The following is a 20,152-nucleotide window of genomic DNA, read 5'->3' as shown; positions in this document are numbered from 1 at the left end:
TTTTTAATGGACTTTTAACCTGTAAATCCTAAATAAAATAATAATGTATAAATCCCATTTGAGAACAAAGGCAATTCCTATATGTGAAATTACCTACAATTACAATCCTGACTACGAAAGAGATAGTTTGATTTGAATTAATAAAAGGGTTACATTGTTCATATTATATGGGATTGTCTTAGTCTGTTTGGGCTGCTGTAACAAAAATACAAAAGACTGAGTGGCTTAAACACAAACACCTATTTCTCATAGCTGTGGAAGTTGGGAAGTCTAAGATCAAGGCACGTGCAGACTTGTTATCTGGTGAGGGCTGGTTTCCTAATTTATAGACCACTATCTCTTGGCATTGTCCTCACATGGGACAAGGGAGAACTCTTGTGTCTCCTTCTATATAAGAATCATTCATGAAAACTTTACCTTGTTGACCTCATGCTTTCCCAAATGCCCCACCTCCGAATACCATCATATTAGGGATTAGGATTTCAACATACAAATTTTGGGGGAAAATAACACTCACTCCATTGCAGGGCTTATACATGAATATTTATGCACATACATAACTAAATGTACACTCATGTCAATATAAAAGCAAGTAAAATAAAGCATGCTAGTCTGCCCAATCAAGTAGATTACTTAATTCAGCATAAAATATTGTTAATTATTTTAACAATATCTTGTTATATTAAAATGTTAATTATTTAATTATGTTAAAATTTGTTCTTTCCCAATTGTTAATTGTTAATATATTTCATTTCAATTATTCACATGCACAGGCAAGGTTTTCATATCAATTTGAAATGGAAGAATGGTTTAAGATGAGGGCGACCACTTCTTGAAGAGCCATGTCAACAATGTGACAGTTTATATAGGGAAAACCAAGAAAGAAGAATCAAACATAGAAATAAGTACGTGGAGTTAGTATTATTTGAGATCCTCAACTTCAGATAACCCTTTGTGTCATTGTGAGAGTCTATCTTTACTTTCCAACAATTCACAAGGCTGGTATGACCAATTTGACTTTGTGGCTCGTTCGGATTTCATAAACAGGAAGATGACAGGTTTCCACATACCGCTTCTAATACACAGAAAAGGCAAAATGCCCAGATGCACTACTTTGGAGGAAGAACAAGGCTTGAAATGTTGGCCCGTGACTATTAGCTTGCCATAATCATTGACTATTATTCAATGGCACTGGCTTCACTGTGCAAGACTCATTCAGAGAACCCCACCGCTCTTCCTTGTTGCAATGAAATGTTTTCTATAATGAAGGGGGTGCAGCTGGGAGACCCATCAGAATTGCTGAGAAGGGGAGTGTGATAGGAACTTTTGTCACTGTTAGAAAGTGAGTGAGCTGTGACATTGAGTGGGCTGTGACATTGACTGAAATAGATTCACTCAGGGAGACAAGTTAGATATATCTTTGATCTTTTTATAAGCAGCTACATAGAAAAAAAATTAAGCAGCAGGAAAGGAGGGACAAGATAAAAGAAAGTGTCTTTTCAGTCTCTCTCTCCCTCTCTCCCTCTCTCTTAATTTTTACAATGTCCTGATTTTTCAAGCTAGAGCTTTAAATACTTTTTGTAGCTACTTTCTTTGGAAACTGTCATCTTATAGTAATTTTGTATGTATTGAGCCTCTCAAGCTATGGATGCTTTATAAAGCTACAATGTAAATTTATTTCTCTCCATAATCCCTGTCACTTTCCTTGGATCCACATAAAAAGCAAGAGATGTAACATTTCATTATTAATTACAGCAACAGCAAGCTGGCTGTCAGAGTTAAACCCCAACACACTCCCCCCACCAAGCTGCACAGCTTCCAGCCATTTACTCATTAAGCTGATGATGATGATGGAGTTTTTAAAACCTGCTGTCTGTAATGGACAGTAGGCCTTAAAAGTCTGTCATAAATTGCTCAGTTGAGGAAATCAAACGGCAAAGGGAACGATCCAGCCTAAGAGCAAACAAATTGCACCATAAAAGGAAGTTGTGTCTTTAACTGAGCCTTCCTTTCTACAAAGAATGCTAGGGCAGCGCTGGGACTGTGAGTGGAGGCTGTGGGATTGTTTAACTGAGAATGGTTATTCACAGCAAAGGCGCTGAACACACAGGAAAGAAAAAAATTAAAAGCAAACCAAGACAAAAGTACAAAAGCACCCTAAAGCGCTTTTCGGTTTTGTTTTTAAGATAATATGGTACTGGTGAGTAAAAATGACCAAATCAACTTTTTTTTTTTTTTTTGAAAAGTTAAAAATTCCTTAATTTTTTATTCCTGGTACCACTACCACAATTTACAGGGCAATATACCTGATGTAATGAAAAGAAAAAGAAAAAGACAAAGCTACAACAGATAAAAGACCTCAGGAATGTACATCTAATTGACACTACATTGCATTAATCAATAGCTGCACTTTTTGCAAACTGTGGCTATGACAGTCCTGAACAAGAAGGGTTTCCTGTTTAAGCTGCAGTAACTTTTCTGACTATGGATCATCGTTCCTTCTGTGGCAGATTTTTACAGTTCCTCTAATGCATTTGGGACGACTGTCTCAAAGTAACCTGCAGCTTTCCTGACAACTCCTCGCTCTCTCTCCTGCTAAGAACTGTAGCCCTTTTCTTCTGAAAATTTTTAGAACCTTCTGCTACCATATCCACCACTTCCACCACCAGATCCATAACCACCACCATAGGGACTGCCCGAGCTTCTTCCACCAAAACTGCCCCCCTTCATGGGTCCATAATTTGATTGCTGTTGTCCACTATAATTTCCAAAATCATTATAGTTCCCACCACCACCATAGTTACCACCTCCAAAATTTCCTCCTTCATTGTAACCATCATATCCTCCACCACCGCCACCATATCCACCTCCTTGGTTTCCATATCCTGGTCCACCTCCACCATAGCCTCCTCTGCTACTATAACCAGGACCACCACCATAGTTGCCACCATCACCTCCAAATCCATTATATCCACCATCACCTCCTCCATAACTACCTCTGCTGCCACCACCTCCACCACCATAGCCTCCTCTTCCACCAAAGTTTCCACCGCGGCCAAAGTTACCACCACCTCCAAAGTTTCCTCCACGACCCATAAAGTTGCCAGATCCACCTCCACGACCTCTTTGCGATCCAGCAGACTGCATTTCTTGTTTAGAAAGGGCCTTTTTCACTTCACAATTATGCCCATTAATAGTGTGGTATTTCTGAACAACAATTTTATCAACTGTATCATGATCATCAAAAGTTACAAAAGCAAATCCTCTCTTTTTTCCACTCTGCCTGTCCTCCATAACTTCTATGGTTTCAATCTTGCCATATTTTTCAAAGTAGTCTCTCAAATTATATTCTTCTGTATCTTCTTTAATACCACCGACAAAAATTTTCTTCACAGTTAGATGGGCACCAGGCTTTACAGAATCCTCTCTAGAAACAGCTCTCTTTGGTTCCACTACACGCCCATCAACCTTGTGTGGTCGAGCACACATTGCTGCATCCACCTCCTCCACACAAGAGTAAGTCACAAAACCAAAACCCCTGGAACGTTTTGTTTGGGGGTCTCTCATCACCACACAATCTGTAAGTGTGCCCCATTTTTCAAAATGTTCTCTTAAACTATCATCTGTAGTTTCAAAGCTCAAACCACCAATAAACAGTTTTCTCAACTGCTCTGGTTCCTTTGGATCATGGCCCTCCTCCCCCCCGGCGGCGGCGGCGACGGCCGGAGTCGGGCTGGGGGCGACCGGGCGGCGGTTTTACCTCCATTTTGAGACCGGACTCGCCTCTTCCAACTCGAGTTCAATATGGGCCCAAATCAACTTTTTTAAAGTGTATTTTCCTTAACGCTTTAATAACAGACAACATAAGTTTTGAAAGCACATTTCAAGATGAACACAAATCAAGTTAAAGATCTAAGCATGTAGTTTTCTTTGCCATCTAGCAAGAAACTTTAAAAATGCACACGGATTTTGATCTTTTCCATTCAAACAATATTATTGAGTACCTATTATAGTCCAGCTTTTTTCTCCCCTCCTCCCCAAACATGAAACATATGAGGATGAACTAAACTAAACACACAAGCATGAACTAAACAGAAAACAGTCCTCTTCTGGAGGAGGGAAATAACAAAAAAAACCAATATGTATAATACATAGGTAAGTTAAATGGTGTATCTGAAAGTGACAACTGATGAAAACAATAGGGAAAATAAAGTCTTGGGTAAGAGGAACTGGGAGGGCAGGTGTGGTGCTAGAAGAGGAGGGGACAAGTTCAACTGGAAGGGAAGATGTGAGCAACCACATTGGTAAGTGAGGGGGTTGGCAATCTAGATACTTGGAAGGAGAAGAGCTTTCCAAGCGGAATTATAAGCTCCAAAACTTGAATTTGGAGAGCACCTGGGTGGCTCAGTTGGTGAAGCATCCGACTTCGTCCCAAGTCATGACCTCACGGTTCTTGAGTTCAAGCCCCCCCACCCCTCATCAGGCTCTGTGCTGACAGCCTGGAGCCTGCTTTGGATTCTGTGTCTCCCTCTCTCTCTGACCCTCCCCCACCCAAGCTCTGCCTCTGTCTCTGTCTCTCTCTCAAAAATAAACATTAAAACAATTTAAAAAAATGAATTTGCAGGGCGCCTGGGTGGCTCAGTTGGTTAAGTGTTGGGATCTGGATTTCTGATCAGCTCGTGACCTCGCAATTCGTGAGTTTGGGCCCCATGTTGGATTCTGTGCTGACAGCTTGGAGCCTGCTTGGGATTATCTCTCTCTCTCTCTACCCCTCCCCCACATGCTCTCTTTCAAAAATAATAAACATTTAAAAAAAATGAATTTGCTAAAAAAAGTGCACCTCCCAGATTTACTCAATAGAAACCCTGGTAAACATGGAGAATAGAAGAGTGGCTAGCTGTGTGGTCTCCCCATTGAAGCAGCTTTCTTATGTGGGTCGAGGCTCATCAAAGACTACTCACACCACTCTACAACAATTACATTCCCCAAACACCCTTTTAAAGGCCTATATCTGGCACCCAAAATATCATTAAAAAGGACTGTATCTGTTTGTGCACATGCTTATGTCAATGTTCAATTATATATACATAATAATCAACAATATATAAAGCTAATACGCCCACAGTCAACATGACTTCTTTACTCGTAATCACAGAAGAATTTCTGTGCCGTTGTGGTAGCATATTAATGAATTATTTTTATTTTTACTTTATTTTTTAAAATGTTTACTTATTTTTGAGAGATAGAGAGAGTGAGTAGGGGAGGTGCAGAGAGAGGGGGACAGAGAATCCAAAGTGGGCTCTGTGCTGACAGCAGAAAGCTGGATGCAGGGCTGGAACTCATGAACTGTGAGATCATGAACCTGAGCTGAAGTCAGACACTCAACCAACTATCATTTGCTAATCTGAATTATGAATGTTACTACATGAAACTCTCCCTAAGCTGACCTTCCAGTATAATTTGCTTGCTTTTCTAAAAGCCTCTTCCAACTCAGAACTTGCTTTACAACTTTTTAAGTCTTGACAACAATACAAATCCTATGAATTATAGGCTTTGTTTTCATATTTTGTATACTAATTGGCATTCAAATTTTAGTAAACAGTTCTATATGGTCCAAAGTATATGACTACGCATGCAAATTATATTAGACAAGATCATAAAATTGATCTAATTCTGAATCTCTATGTAGGTTTTTTGAATCTCCTAGGACTGATATTCATTCATATATTTTCTCCCTCTCCCCCTCCTTCCGTCTCTCCCTCCCTCTTCCCCTCACCCCCTCCCTCTGGCTCCCTCCCTTCCTCTCTTTCTCTCTTTCTCTCTCTCCACCCAGCCCCCAACTCTGAGCAGTCTGCATGTTGCTTCAGGACATTTACTAAATATACTACTGTGTATTTCTCAGTGATTACTGACAATTAGACTCAATGACTATTCTCCTTTATTATAAGTTCCCCTTAACATTTGTGATTTTAATTGTGGAAAATAACCATGCACATTCATGGGTGTGTGCTCCTCTCAGTCTGTCCCATCAATTTCCCAGGAGCAATTGGTGCGATTTAAATCTTCACCTAACTATTCTCCTTCCACTGTAATTGGTGGTATCTATTTTTAAAGTAAGGTCTGTTCTTGTGCTGTTATTTTATTTTGGTAATTTATTGAGAACCCACTGCCCAAAACAGGCACATGGGTGCTATAAATAAAGCAGTCTAATAATTGCTTGAACAAAACTGGGCCCAATGGACAGGCAATGAACTTGCATTAAGATTAGGTTAGAGATGTGTCTGTAATTTCTCTGAATAACCTTTTTAATTTCTCTTTATGTACTGCTGTTCATTTCATAAAATTATAATCTTGATAGATACCAGCAATTTTGTTTAAACACAGAATTAAAGAAGCACAGTATTTGAGGGATATTGTTAAGTTGAAGATTTAAATTAAAAAAAAAAAAAAGAAAGAAAGAAATGTGTGTTGATGAAAATGGCGTAGAGCTAGGGATGTTTCACGTTTTAAAAGCTTACTCCCTTTGTGGTAACTTTTATTTGCTATTTAAATTCAACTTCACCTTCCCTGTCCTCTAATACTAAAAATAGTGCTTGTGGTCTTGTATTGTTTCCATGCACCATTTAAACAAAATAATTTGGTGTTTTAGCTTGGCTCAGGAATTATAAGTTCTAAAGGTTACTCATTTACAAAAGGGCTTATGTAACTCATCTGCAGTATGAAAATTTGAGAAATATGAAGAAAAGTATGGAAGCCTCATTATATTTAATTTTATAATACAAAATATAGGGAGATTAAAAACAATTATACTTATCAACCAATTCTGAACAATTCAAATGTTTTTTGTAAGTAAATTCATTTAAATTTTGTTTATGTTATGAAAATTGTAGTTCTTTTTCCTTCTTAAAAATTGTTCTGAAAGTGGCTATATTGATGTTTTAAAAGAAATTAAACTTGGGGAAATTAAAATAAAATGAAAATAAATGTATTTCTTCTTTAGCAAAAAGTTCTTCATTATCTTTGAATTCAAAGTAATCCATTTATTTATTTATTTATTTATTTATTTATTTATTGAATAATGGAATCTTTTTTAAAATTAAGTTTTGAGGATCCTGGGAAGATGGCGGCATAGGAGGACGCTGGGCTCACCAGGTCCTGCAGATCACTTAGATTCCACCCACACCTGCCTAAATAACCCAGAAAACCGCCAGAAGACTAGCAGGATGGAGTCTCCAGAGCCAGGTGCAGACGAGAGGCCCACGGAAGAGGGTAGGAAGGGCGGCGAGGCGGTGCGCACTCCACGGACTGGTGGGAGGGAGCCGGGCGGAGGGGCGGCCCCCCGGCCAAGCAGAGCACCCCGAGTCTGGCTGGCAAAAGCCGAGGGGCCGGACGGAGTGTGTTCCGACAGCAAGCTGGACCTGACATCTGGAAGGTTATAAGCTAACAGCTCTGCTCGGAGAACGGGAGGGCTGGAGGACAACGGGAGGGAGAGTTGTTGAGCCCCGAACGACAGAGCGCAGTTTGGCGGGGAACAAAGGCGCTCGCCAGCGCCATCTCCCTCGCCCATCCCCCAGCCAAAATCCCAAAGGGAACCAGTTCCTGCCAGGGAACTTGCTTGCACCACGCAAACACCCAAAGCTGTGCTTCTGCAGAGCCACCCCTCCGGCGGGTCTGACTCCCTCCCGCTGCCACAGGGCCCCTCCTGAAGTGGATCACCTAAGGAGAAGCGAGCTAAGCCTGCCCCTCCTGCTCCCGTGCACCTTGCCTACCCACCCCAGCTAATACGCCAGATCCCCAGCACCACAAGCCTGGCAGTGTGCAAGTAGCCCAGACGGGCCACGCCACCCCCAGTGAATCCCGCCCCTAGGAGAGGGGAAGAGAAGGCACACACCAGTCTGACTGTGGCCCCAGCAGTGGGCTGGGGGCAGACATCAGGTCGGACTGTGGCCCCGCCCACCAACGCAAGTTATTCAAGACAGCACAAGGGAAGTGCCCCATAGTCCCGCACCACTCCAGGGACTAGCCAAAATGACGAAACGGAAGAAGTCCCCTCAGAAAAAACGTCCAGGAAAATAACAACAGCTAACGAACTGATCAAAAATGATTTAAACAATATAACAGAAAGTGAATTTAGAATAATAGTCATAAAATTAATCGCTGGCCTTGAAAACAGTAGAAAGGACAGCAGAGAATCTATTGCTACAAAGATCAAGGGACTAAGGAACAGCCAGGAGGAGGTAAAAAATGCTATCACTGAGCTGCAAATTAAAATGGAGACAACTACGGCTCGGATTGAAGAGGCAGAGGAGAGAATAGGTGAACTAGAAGATAAAATTATGGAAAAAGAAGAAGCTGAGAAAAAGAGAGATAAAAAAATCCAGGAGTATGAGGGGAAAATTAGAGAACTAAGTGATGCACTAAAGAGAAATAATATAAGCATAATTGGTATTCCAGAGGAGGAAGACAGAGGGAAAGGTGCTGAAGGTGTACTTGAACAAATCATAGCTGAGAACTTCCCTGATCTGGGGAAGGAAAAAGGCATTGAAATCCAAGAGGCACAGAGAACTCCCTTCAGACGTAACTTGAATCGATCTTCTGCACGACATATCATAGTGAAACTGGCAAAATACAAGGATAAAGAGAAAATTCTGAAAGCAGCTAGAGATAAACGCGCTCTAACATATAAAGGGAGACCTATAAGACACGTGACTGATCTCTCTACTGAAACTTGGCAGCCCAGAAAGGAATGGCAGGAGATCTTCAATGTGATAAACAGAAAAAAAATATGCAGCTGAGAATCCTTTATCCAGCAAGTCTGTCATTTAGAATAGAAGGAGAGATAAAGGTCTTCCCAAATAAACAAAAGCTGAAGGAATTCGTCACCACTAAACCAGCCCTACAAGAGATCCTAAGGGGGATCCTGTGAGACAAAGTACCAGAGACATCGCTACAAGCATGAAACCTACGGACATCACAATGACTCTAACCCCATATCTTTCTATAATAACACTGAATGTAAATGGACTAAATGCGCCAGCCAAAAGACATAGGGTATCAGAATGGATAAAAAAAGCAAGACCCATCTATTTGCTGTCTACAAGAGACTCATTTTAGACCTGAGGACACCTTCAGATTGAGAGTGAGGGGATGGAGAACTATTTCTCATGCCACTGGAAGTCAAAGAAAGCTGGAGTAGCCATACTTATATCAGACAAACTAGACTTTCAATTAAAGGTTGTAAGAAGAGATGAAGAAGGGCATTATATAATAATCACAGGGTCTATCCATCAGGAAGAGCTGACAATTATAAATGTCTATGCACCGAATACAGGAGCCCCCAAATATATAAAACAATCACAAACATAAGCAACCTTATTGATAAGAATGTGGTAATTGCAGGGGACTTTAACACTCCACTTACAGAAATGGATAGGTCATCTAGACACATGGTCAATAAAGAAACAAGGGCCCTGAATGATATATTGGATCAGATGGACTTGACAGATATATTTAGAACTCTGCACCAAAGCAACAGAATATACTTTCTTCTTGAGTGCACATGGAACATTCTCCAAGATAGATCACATACTGGGTCACAAAACAGCACTTCATAAGTATACAAGAATTGAATACTTTCAGACCACAATGCTATGAAGCTTGAAATCAACCACAGGAAAAAGTCTGGAAAACCTCCAAAAGCATGGAGGTTAAAGAACACCCTACTAAACAAGGAATGGGTCAACCAGGCAATTAGAGAAGAAATTAAAAAATATATGGAAAAAAATAAAAATGAAAATACAACAATCCAAACGCTTTGGGATGCAGCGAAGGCAGTCCTGAGAGGAAAATACATTGCAATCCAGGCCTATCTCAAGAAACAAGAAAAATCCCAAATATAAAATCTAACAGCACACCTAAAGGAAATAGAAGCAGAACAGCAAAGACAGCCTAAATCCAGCAGAAGAGAAATAATAAAGATCAGAGCAGAAGTAAACAATATAGAATCTAAAAAAACTGTAGAGCAGATCAACGAAACCAAGAGTTGTTTTTTTGAAAAAATAAACAAAATTGATAAACCTCTAGCCAGGCTTCTCAAAAAGAAAAGGGAAATGACCCAAATAGATAAATTCATGAATGAAATGGAATTACTACAACCACCCCTCATCTTTTACCAACTTACATCTTTTACCCAAAGATGTAAAAGATCTGTATGCTGAAAACTATAGAAAGCTTATGAAGGTAATTGAAGAAGATATAAAGAAATGGAAAGACATTCCCTGCTCATGGATTGGAAGAATAAATATTGTCAAAATGTCAATACTACCCAAAGCTATCTACACATTCAATGCAATCCCAGTCAAAACTGCACCAGCATTCTTCTCGAAACTAGAACAAGCAATCCTAAAATTCATATGGAACCACAAAAGGCCCCGAATAGCCAAAGTAATTTTGAAGAAGAAGACCAAAGCAGGAGGCATCACAATCCCAGACTTTAGCCTCTACTACAAAGCTGTCATCATCAAGACAGCATGGTATTGGCACAAAAACAGACACATAGACCAATGGAATAGAATAGAAACCCCAGAACTAGACCCACAAACGTATGGCCAACTAATCTTTGACAAAGCAGGAAAGAACATCCAATGGAAAAAAGACAGTCTCTTTAACAAATGGTGCTGGGAGAACTGGACAGCAACATGCAGAAGGTTGAAACTTGACCACTTTCTCACACCATTCACAAAACTAAACTCAAAATGGATAAAGGACCTGAATGTGAGACAGGAAACCATCAAAACCCTAGAGGAGAAAGCTGGAAAAGATCTCTCTGACCTCAGCCATAGCAATGTCTTACTTGACACATCCCCAAAGGCAAGGGAATTAAAAGCAAAAATGAACTACTGGGACCTTATGAAGATAAAAAGCTTCTGCACAGCAAAGGAAACAACCAACAAAACTAAAAGGCAACCAACGGAATGGGAAAAGACATTTGCAAATGACATATCGGACAAAGGGCTAGTATCCAAAATCTATAAAGAGCTCACCAAACTCCACACCCGAGAAACAAATAACCCAGTGAAGAAATGGGCAGAAAACATGAATAGACACTTCTCTGAAGAAGACATCCGGATGGCCAACAGGCACATGAAAAGATGCTCAACGTCGCTCCTCATCAGGGAAATACAAATCAAAACCACACTCAGCTATCACCTCACGCCAGTCAGAGTGGCCAAAATGAACAAATCAGGAGACTATAGATGCTGGAGAGGATGTGGAGAAACGGGAACCCTCTTGCACTGTTGGTGGGAATGCAAATTGGTGCAGCCATTCTGGAAAAGTGTGGAGGTTCCTCAAAAAATTAAAAATAGACCTACCCTATGACCCAGCAATAGCACTGCTAGGAATTTACCCAAGGGATACAGGAGTACTGATGCATAGGGGCACTTGTACCCCAATGTTTATAGCAGCACTCTCAACAATTGCCAAATTATGGAAAGAGCCTAAATGTCCATCAACTGATGAATGGATAAAAAAATTGTGATTTATATACACAATGGAGTACTACGTGGCAATGAGAAAGAATGAAATATGGCCTTTGTAGCAACGTGGATGGAACTGGAGAGTGTGATGCTAAGTGAAATAAGCCATACAGAGAAAGACAGATACCATATGTTTTCACTCTTATGTGGATCCTGAGAAACTTAACAGAAGACCATGGGGGAGGGGAAGGAAAAAAAAAGGTTGCAGAGGGAGAGAGCCAAAGCATAAGAGACTCTTAAAAACTGAGAACAAACTGAAGGTTGATGGGGGATGGGAGGGAGGGGAGGGTGGGTGATGGGTATTGAGGAGGGCACCTTTTGTAATGAGCACTGGGTGTTGTATGGAAACCAATTTGACAATAAACTTCATATATTGAAAATAAATAAATAAATAAATAAAATTAAGTTTAATTTTAACACAGCAAAAGCATGTTTGAATATGAGTAAGATCAAACAGATTTTGAACCATTTCAACAAGAGCTTAATTTTAATATCCATGCAGACAAAAGCTGCAATTTGGTATGTGTTTCACTGTCAATTTATTCCTCTCCAATTTTGACACGACAGATCTCTTATTTTTATTTTCCATTATTAACGTAAATATGTAAGATGCATCTATGCACACAGAGAGACTAGATATAAATGGAAATCTTGTCAATTAACCAATGTTGCTCATGTTGATATCAATCATAAACTAAATCCTACAGACAAAATAGGTAAGCAGATACTCTTTTACAACTTTTCTTTCAACAATTTGAAGTTTTGGCAAAATCTGGTGTCATCTATTTTTCCCCTAGTATTACTTCCCTTCACTAAAATAATAATAACAATAACAATAATAATAATAAACAATAATGCTACTATTAATAATTCCAGAGGGTTAATGCTACTATTAATAATTGCAGAGGGTGAACAACACTGTGATTTATTCAATCCTTACAATGTATTTAGTTATCAAAGTAATCTTCATATTAAACTACAACGAAAGGAGTGCACTGACCAGTTAATCTATGCTCTTTTATAGGTGAGTATTCAAAGCAGAAAGCCACGACGTAATTGGCAAAATTAGCATCAATAGTTAAGAAGAGCCTGGGTGTTTCCACTGTATTCGGAAGTCTGCAGGAAGCGTGTGTGTTGCACAACTGTGTGATGAGGCATCTGCAGTAAGTGCCTACATCATGATTCCATTTAGCTGGTGTCATCACTCTGTGTCACTTTCATCCATCCCACGATTTGCACGAAGAGAAAGCAAACCACAACAGCTCTTTATGTTCTGGAAATGTATGGTAAACTGTCAGTTTGCCTTCTATAAAGTTGTTTATCTCAGGATTTTACTTGGCACACAATTTCTCAATAAATGTTGCCCTCTTTTCCAAATGCAAAGGAAATCCCATTGATCAGTGGGGACTGCAGTGCTTATCAACATCAAAATGGAGACGGCTTAATTTCTCAGATTAGCATTTGGCTCAAACCAGCAAAAGATTCCTAAGAAATTACTGTTAATATATTTAAAAGTATCCAACTTCTCTGTCTTCCTCCCATCAGTCCGAAACATAAGCCAAGGCCATGTGGCCGCATCTTAATCACGTATGAGCTTGAGAGCTCTCCGTTGAAAGCCTCTTTCAGTTCATAGATATGAGACATTGTAATATTTTAACATTTCCTCCTGCCAAGTCGTTAAGCAATAAAATGATCTTGGCACTTGCCTGCCAGTTCATCATGAAGAACTACTTTAGTTTTGCTTAGTCTCTTGATGAAACAAATGGAAGGCAGCTGCACCAAATGGCCTTTCAGAAACATGTTGCCAAACAAATCCCTGGAACTTTCACCCCTTTGCATGGCTAATGGAGATGGCTTGAAGCAGAGAAACATACATAGGTATCAGTGTAGAAAATCAAGGCTTAAATATTAGTGATTAAAATCATACAACTCTCTGCTCATAATTCTAGTGTCATGCTCTTGTCCTACATTACCTTTATCCAAGATAAATATGTGATGATTTCTCAGCTACAGATATATTTTTCACACTCCAGCACACTAATCCCACTATGTATGTTAAATTAAATACATATTTCTGCTTAGTATTTGATTAATTTTTAAAGTTTTGATCACACAAATAATGCCAAAAGTTATGCTGGATGGATAATTTCAAACAAGAGAGAGGCGTAAAGAGTTATATAAAGGAAAGACTTATCGGTCTAGTTTCACATATGTCCAACCATATTTTGGTATGTATTTTTTAGATCATTCTCTGCATATGAGTGTGTGTCTATGTGTATTTGTGCATGCATGTGTATGCATATTTAAGCTAAGAATCTTATTCTACGTATTTACAGCAAAAATCAACATATTTCTTTATTACTGTTATTATTTTTATTAAAATTCGATCAGATCTTAAGTCCCCAACACGCCATTATGTGAATTAAATTCTCACCTCTTATCTCAGAGGAGTCAGAAAGTCACAAAAGTCTTTTTAAAAATGTTAATTTTAATTCCAGTGTAGTTAACATACATACAGCATTATATTAGTTTCAGGTAGACAATACAGTGATTTGACAATTCGATGCATTACTCCGTGCTCATCATGGTAAGTGTACTCTTAATCCTCATTGCCTACTTCACTCATTCCCTCTGCCCACCTCCCCTCTGGCATCCATCAGTTTGTTGCCTATAGTTACAAGTCAGTTTCTGGTTTGCCTCGCTCTCTCTCTCTCTTTCCCCTTTGCTCATCTATTTTCTTAAATTCTACATATGAGTGAAATCACATGGTATGGCATCTGTCTTTCTCTGACTGACAAAAGTCCCAAAAGTCTTGATCAGAACAGAATGTTTTTGGGAGAGCCTTCCAGGGTTAGAACACACAGGTCATCAAGGACATGTTCTCCATGCAAACTTACATCATCCCACGAACTGGCTGCCAATTCATGGACACCTGTCCTATCCAGGTTGTACTTTCTCCTGCTGCAGAGAGTTTGCAGGTGCTGTTCCTTCAGCCTGCCCTCCTCACTCTCCAGCACTTGTACCCAGCCAGGTCTTTCTCACCTTTAATCTCAGCTTGAAAGCACAGAGCTTTCTTATTTGGCTTTATCAACCCACATGAAGTTAGGGATTGCCCCCTAGTAGGCAACATGACACTTTGTATACTTCGTAATGCTTCTCAGACTTGTTTTTGCTCAATCTGTGCTCCTACATTAAACTATGATCTCCATGAGAGCAAGGCATAGTGCCAGACATGTATTCCTTAACAGAATACATATTTATTGAACATCTACTATGGTGAAGCAAGCAACATGCCAGCTGGTAAGGATAGAGTGATATATCCAATGGCATGATTCGCTTTGTCATTGGCTTTACCTTTGAGGCAGATGTGAACAAAACGTCACACGATTAAATACTTAATTAAAATAGTGGTAACATCTTAGAAGGGAAAGTATATAATGTCCATGTGAGTATAGGCAGCAAGTCTGCTGAGAGAGGGGGGTATTTAGGGATGCGCCCAGGAAGGATCACATTTCAGTTGAGACCTGAAGAGTCAATAGGACTTTATGAGGAGACGCTTAGCTCCTTAGTGGAATTGGAAGGTGTGTTGAGTAAAGAGCTTAGTGAGCAACAAGTGATGGATAGATATTGAAGAGGAACGAGAGACTGAGGCAAGGCTGGTCAGCAAGGCTTTACATCATCCTCCTGCATGCTAATCTTCTCTGTATTGCCCGAATTTTAGTATACGTGCTGCCAAAGTGAGAACAGCAAGGTTCTTACATTATTGAATATTTTCATATGTTTCCTAAGAATACTGAGAAGCTATTAAGCACTATCAAGCAGGTCAGTGATATGAGTATATCTGCAGCTGGACTATCCAAGTATTCGGGCAATATGGTGAAAACGAAGATAATAGAAATAGAAAATATTTTGATGTTAGGTAATACGAGTAGTTAGTGACTGTCGAATATGAAGGGCCTGGGTGAAGAAGATAAAGTAAAAGAAAAATAATAACAGAAATAGGTAACACTCATATAGCACTTGTTAATACCTATCAGTATTTGAAGGGTTTCTCATTTATTAGTTCTTTTACGTCTTGCAATAACCATACAAAGTGGCACTGTCATTACTCCAATACCACAGATAGTGAAGTGCAGAGATATGAAATAACTTGCCCGAAGTATCATTAGTCACTCCACCATTTAGTAGATCTGGTACTCAAAGTCTAGTGGTTTGGCTCTAGAATGTATCCCTTAAACACTGCCTCCAGGTTTTATGGAATGAGAAACCAAGTGGATGGGAGTGCCATAAACTGAAGCAGGGAACATTGATGGAGCGCATCTGGCTTAAAGTATGAGGCTTGAATTTTGGGCATGCTGACACTGAGGTCCTTCTGTGATGTGGAGGTGGTAGGTATTGTCAGGTGGAACGTGAGCAGGAGGTATCATTCTAAAGCCATGGGATAAACTAGGTCTGTCAGAGTTACACCATGCAGTATAAGAAGAGAAAGTCTGAGTCTGTGCGGCATAAAGGAAGAGAGACTGGCGTAGGACTCTTACAAAGAACTGCCTCCTGAGTGGCAGGAAAAGAGAAAAATGGGAAAAGGCTGTCACAGAGCCAAAGAAGACCTTTGTCCAGAAAAGGACCCCCCACTGGTACCTTGTAGGTTCCAAGCATACTTACTGAGTTATTGATTGTTCATTAGGCTACATTTGAACATATATATATATATATATATATATATATATATATATATATACTTTTACTAGAGTGTTCTCAGATCACTTCTGTTCATGCATAAATCTATGATCGTGATCTATAAAATATCGGTCCCTTTATCTAACTTAGTAAGAGCACAGTTTTAGAAAATAATAAATTATTTTCTCTAAAAACATATGTTCTTTTCCTTCTGCATCCGCTAAGTGATTCAGAAATATACTTGGTTTCTAAGATATAAATAGCAATAAATCTTGAAAATCATTGGTTGAAGTCCAATACATTTCCAAAAAATAAACAGATTCAATTTAATGTCAATCTTATCCAACTAATATTTGAAAAGGATCTTTGATTTATATTACCGGCAGGCTACACCATTTTAATTAATTTACTACTGATGGTAATAACATTATTTATAATTTTATATGCAAGTATAATGGAGACACAGATATAAACTCTTTCAATTATTTTTGTCCTCATGGTCAATGCCCCATAGTCCAAAATTTAATTAAAATTTTGCATTAATGGAAAAATTGAAAATTGGAATTCAAGTGTGCAGTGTTTTTTATTTGTTAAAAAGAGGTATCTGCCCTATATCCAATTTTAACGAATTATAATGCTCTACTTATTTGGATTAATAAGAATTATATGAATATTTTTTCTCAACACCCAACATTTTTATAAGGTGAAAGTGGCAATCTGCCCACTTCATAGTGGTACCAAGAGTCTGATATCAGTTATGCATTTATATGACAGAAACAGCTCAAAAAACAGCCAAAATAAAATTCATGTAATTAAACATATCGATTCAGAATGGGGTGTTAGGTAGATTTTATGGAAAATGAAAATAAATACATTGCAATTCTACTTGAATTGAGTTAAATTTATCCGACATCAAAAACATGTGATTGTCTGATATAGCCACTTCACGGGATTGTAAATTCCTCCCTGAAAATATTTTTAATCTTTTTATCTTGACCTCCCAAAGAGCACATAGAACATGTATGCAGGGAAACGCGGCTGCTCCTCAGCTAATGTTCCTCCATTTGAAGACATACAGGAATAGCTGGGTCAATATCTTTTTTGTGATTAAAAAGTTTCAGAGAGACTTTATTGAAATATTTGATGTGCTTATGAAGTATTTTTAAAGTTAGTTTAAGTAGCAGTACCTGGGTGGCTCAGTTGGTTAAGCGTCTGACTTCAGCTCAGGTCATGATCTTTTGGTTTGTGGGTTCAAGCCCCAATTTGGGCTCTGTGCTGACAGCTCAGAGCCTAGAGCCTGCTTCAGGTTCTGTGTCTTCCTCGCTCTCTGCCCCTCCCCCACTTGCTCGCGCGCTCTCTCTCTCTCTCTCTCTCTCTCTCTCAAAACAAAACAAAAAACCTGCATTAAATAAAAAATTAAATATTAGCTTAAGTAAAAATTTTAAACATATAATTTAATATTTTATCTAGATTCCTGGAACAATTAGTCACAAACACAGCTAAGAAAAAGAAATACCCTAAGAAATCACAAACACAGCTAAGAAAAAGAAATACCCTAAGAAAAAGAAATACCCTAAAAACTTATATCTTGCATTTTACCACATAACTTCCAATGTTTCATAAATGCCAGAGACATATATATGTGTGTATATATATATAGATATATATAGATATATACATATACATATATACACATATACATACACACACACACACACACACACACACACACACACACAATTATACACTTCCAATTATCCACTCACTACTGTGCCACCATTTTATTTCTTTCTTCCAGGTCATGACCACAAGCTGTTGAACAAATACTGAGGTTTCTTCTCTATTTCCTTAAAATTTATAGAACTCGTGCATTATTTCTAATCTAAGAATTGGCAAACTGTTGACTTTCCCTTATAAACATATGGGACAGCCTCTCATCCCATCCCACATTGCACATTAGGACCCACCTTAGGGCAGGCCACCACCCTCTGTCACTTGAATTACTACAGTGGTTTCCTAAATTGTCAACTGCGCTTGCTCCTTAAACTAATTTCTTCCAACCACAGCCAGTAATTATTTAAAAACGTAAATCAGATTGTGTCCTCCCTGCTTGCCTCCCCCCATTAGCATCCTTTCACACTTGTAACGAGAGATTCAGCAATTTTTCATGGTAGCTAACGGAGTATGAGATCCAGGTTTTGCCTGTGTCTCTGAATTGAATTCCCTCCTGTGCTCCAGTTCTGCTGACCTTCTTCCTATTTCTTTAACAGGTCAGGCTCTTCCTGCCTCATGACAGTGACTTTTCTCTGCCCTCTGCAAAAAAAAAAAAAAAAAAAAGGAAAACAACCCCCCCCAAAAACCCTCTTTCAAATCAGTTTATTAAGGCTTCTCCTCAAATACCCTCTTCAAAGAGCCTGCCACTCATCTTGTTCTAGTTTTCATTTTGTTATCAGTACTTACTATCATATCGGATCTATTTTCCATCCTAAGAATTCTCTCCCTTGCTGGAATGCAAGCTCCTTAAAATCAGACTTTTTTTTTTTTTTGTTATTGTTGTATGCATCCCAACATGATGAAAGATCAGTAAAGACTTCTTTAAAAAAAAGTTTATTTATTTTTATAAGACTGAGAGCACAGACTGGGGAGGGGCAGAGAGAGATGGAGACATGGAATCCGTGGCAGGTTCAAGGCTCTGGGCCTTCAGCACAGAGCGCCACATAGAGCATGATCTTACAAACTTCAAGATCATGACCTGAGAAGTCGGACGCCATCCAGGCACTCTGATCATTAAAGACTTCTGATTGTTCTGTCCTGGGACAGCCCTTACTACTATTCTCCAATTTTAAAAAATGGCAACCTTTTCACACTTTAAGCTATAATTTTGGACATTTTTACAAAGTAAAATATAAAATTAGAAACAGGTATTACCTTATTCAAATGGTAATCCTTTTTATTCAAATCACCTTAATTCAGATGGTAATCATTTTTTTACTTTTCTTATTATGTATGCATTGAGTGTCAATTGAAATTATTGCATTATTCAAATTTCATGAAATTTACAACTTAGGTAATTTTTCAATAGTATCTGGTCAAATAAACTATATATTTTTTCAAATCAAACCAGATTATGGAAATCTTATAAAATTTAACTGAATTTCCAGGTAGGAAGGCTATGTTTATATTCTAGAAAAAGGAGTAAAATCCTATAGCTAGCTTGAAGCGTGGAGGAAGATGCTAAAACTCTAAGCTTCAAATTCCTTACCTAAAGAGTTGAGGGACTCTGGGGCACCTGGGTGGCTCAGTCAGTTGAGCGTCCGACTTCGGCTCAGGTCATGATCTCGCAGTCTGTGAGTTCGAGCCCCGCGTCGGGCTCTGAGCTGACAACTCAGAGCCTGGAGCCTGTTTCAGATTCTGTGTCTTCCTCTCTCTCTGCCCCTCCCCCACTCATGCCCTGTCTCTCCCTCTCTCTGTCAAAAATAAACAAACATTAAAAAAAATTAAAAAAAAAGAGTTGAGGGACTCTAGGAACATAACAACTTATTTTTTTTTACTTATTATTATTATTATTATTATTATTATTATTATTTTACATAATCTCTACTTACAACATGGGGCTCAAACTCACAACCCTGAGATCAAGAGTCACATGCTCTACTGACTGAGCCAGCCAGGCACCCCAGGAACATGGTAATTTAAATTCAGTTTTCTTTAATCCCACGTCAAAAGAGTCATCCTTTGTGAGAAAATGGCTAACACTATTTTTTGTAAAATCATATATTAAAAGTCATATATACACAATTAAGTAAAATTATGTATACATATGTGTAAATATACACATATGGTGTACAAAATTAAGATATTAAAATTTACCCAAGGCCATAAACTAGTTATTACAGAGCTATGATGATATCACATTGTCCTTTCAGGAGGTCTCTGTT

At 38.8% G+C, this 20,152-nt stretch overlaps 1 protein-coding gene across 1 annotated transcript; it reads right to left on the bottom strand.

Moving 5' to 3' along the window:
* Positions 1-2,405: 2,405 nt before the first annotated feature.
* Positions 2,406-3,807, bottom strand: LOC125934694 (heterogeneous nuclear ribonucleoprotein A3-like). The gene is given in 2 exon segments (XM_049648260.1): positions 2,406-3,702; positions 3,704-3,807. Coding segments are annotated over 2 exon segments (1,137 nt in total). The 5' UTR covers positions 3,767-3,807; the 3' UTR covers positions 2,406-2,628.
* Positions 3,808-20,152: the final 16,345 nt, after the last annotated feature.

The sequence above is a fragment of the Panthera uncia genome (genome assembly GCF_023721935.1).
Source record: "Panthera uncia isolate 11264 chromosome A1 unlocalized genomic scaffold, Puncia_PCG_1.0 HiC_scaffold_17, whole genome shotgun sequence".
NCBI classification, from domain to species: Eukaryota; Metazoa; Chordata; class Mammalia; order Carnivora; family Felidae; genus Panthera; species Panthera uncia.
This window is presented reverse-complemented; position numbering and strand designations above follow the sequence as displayed.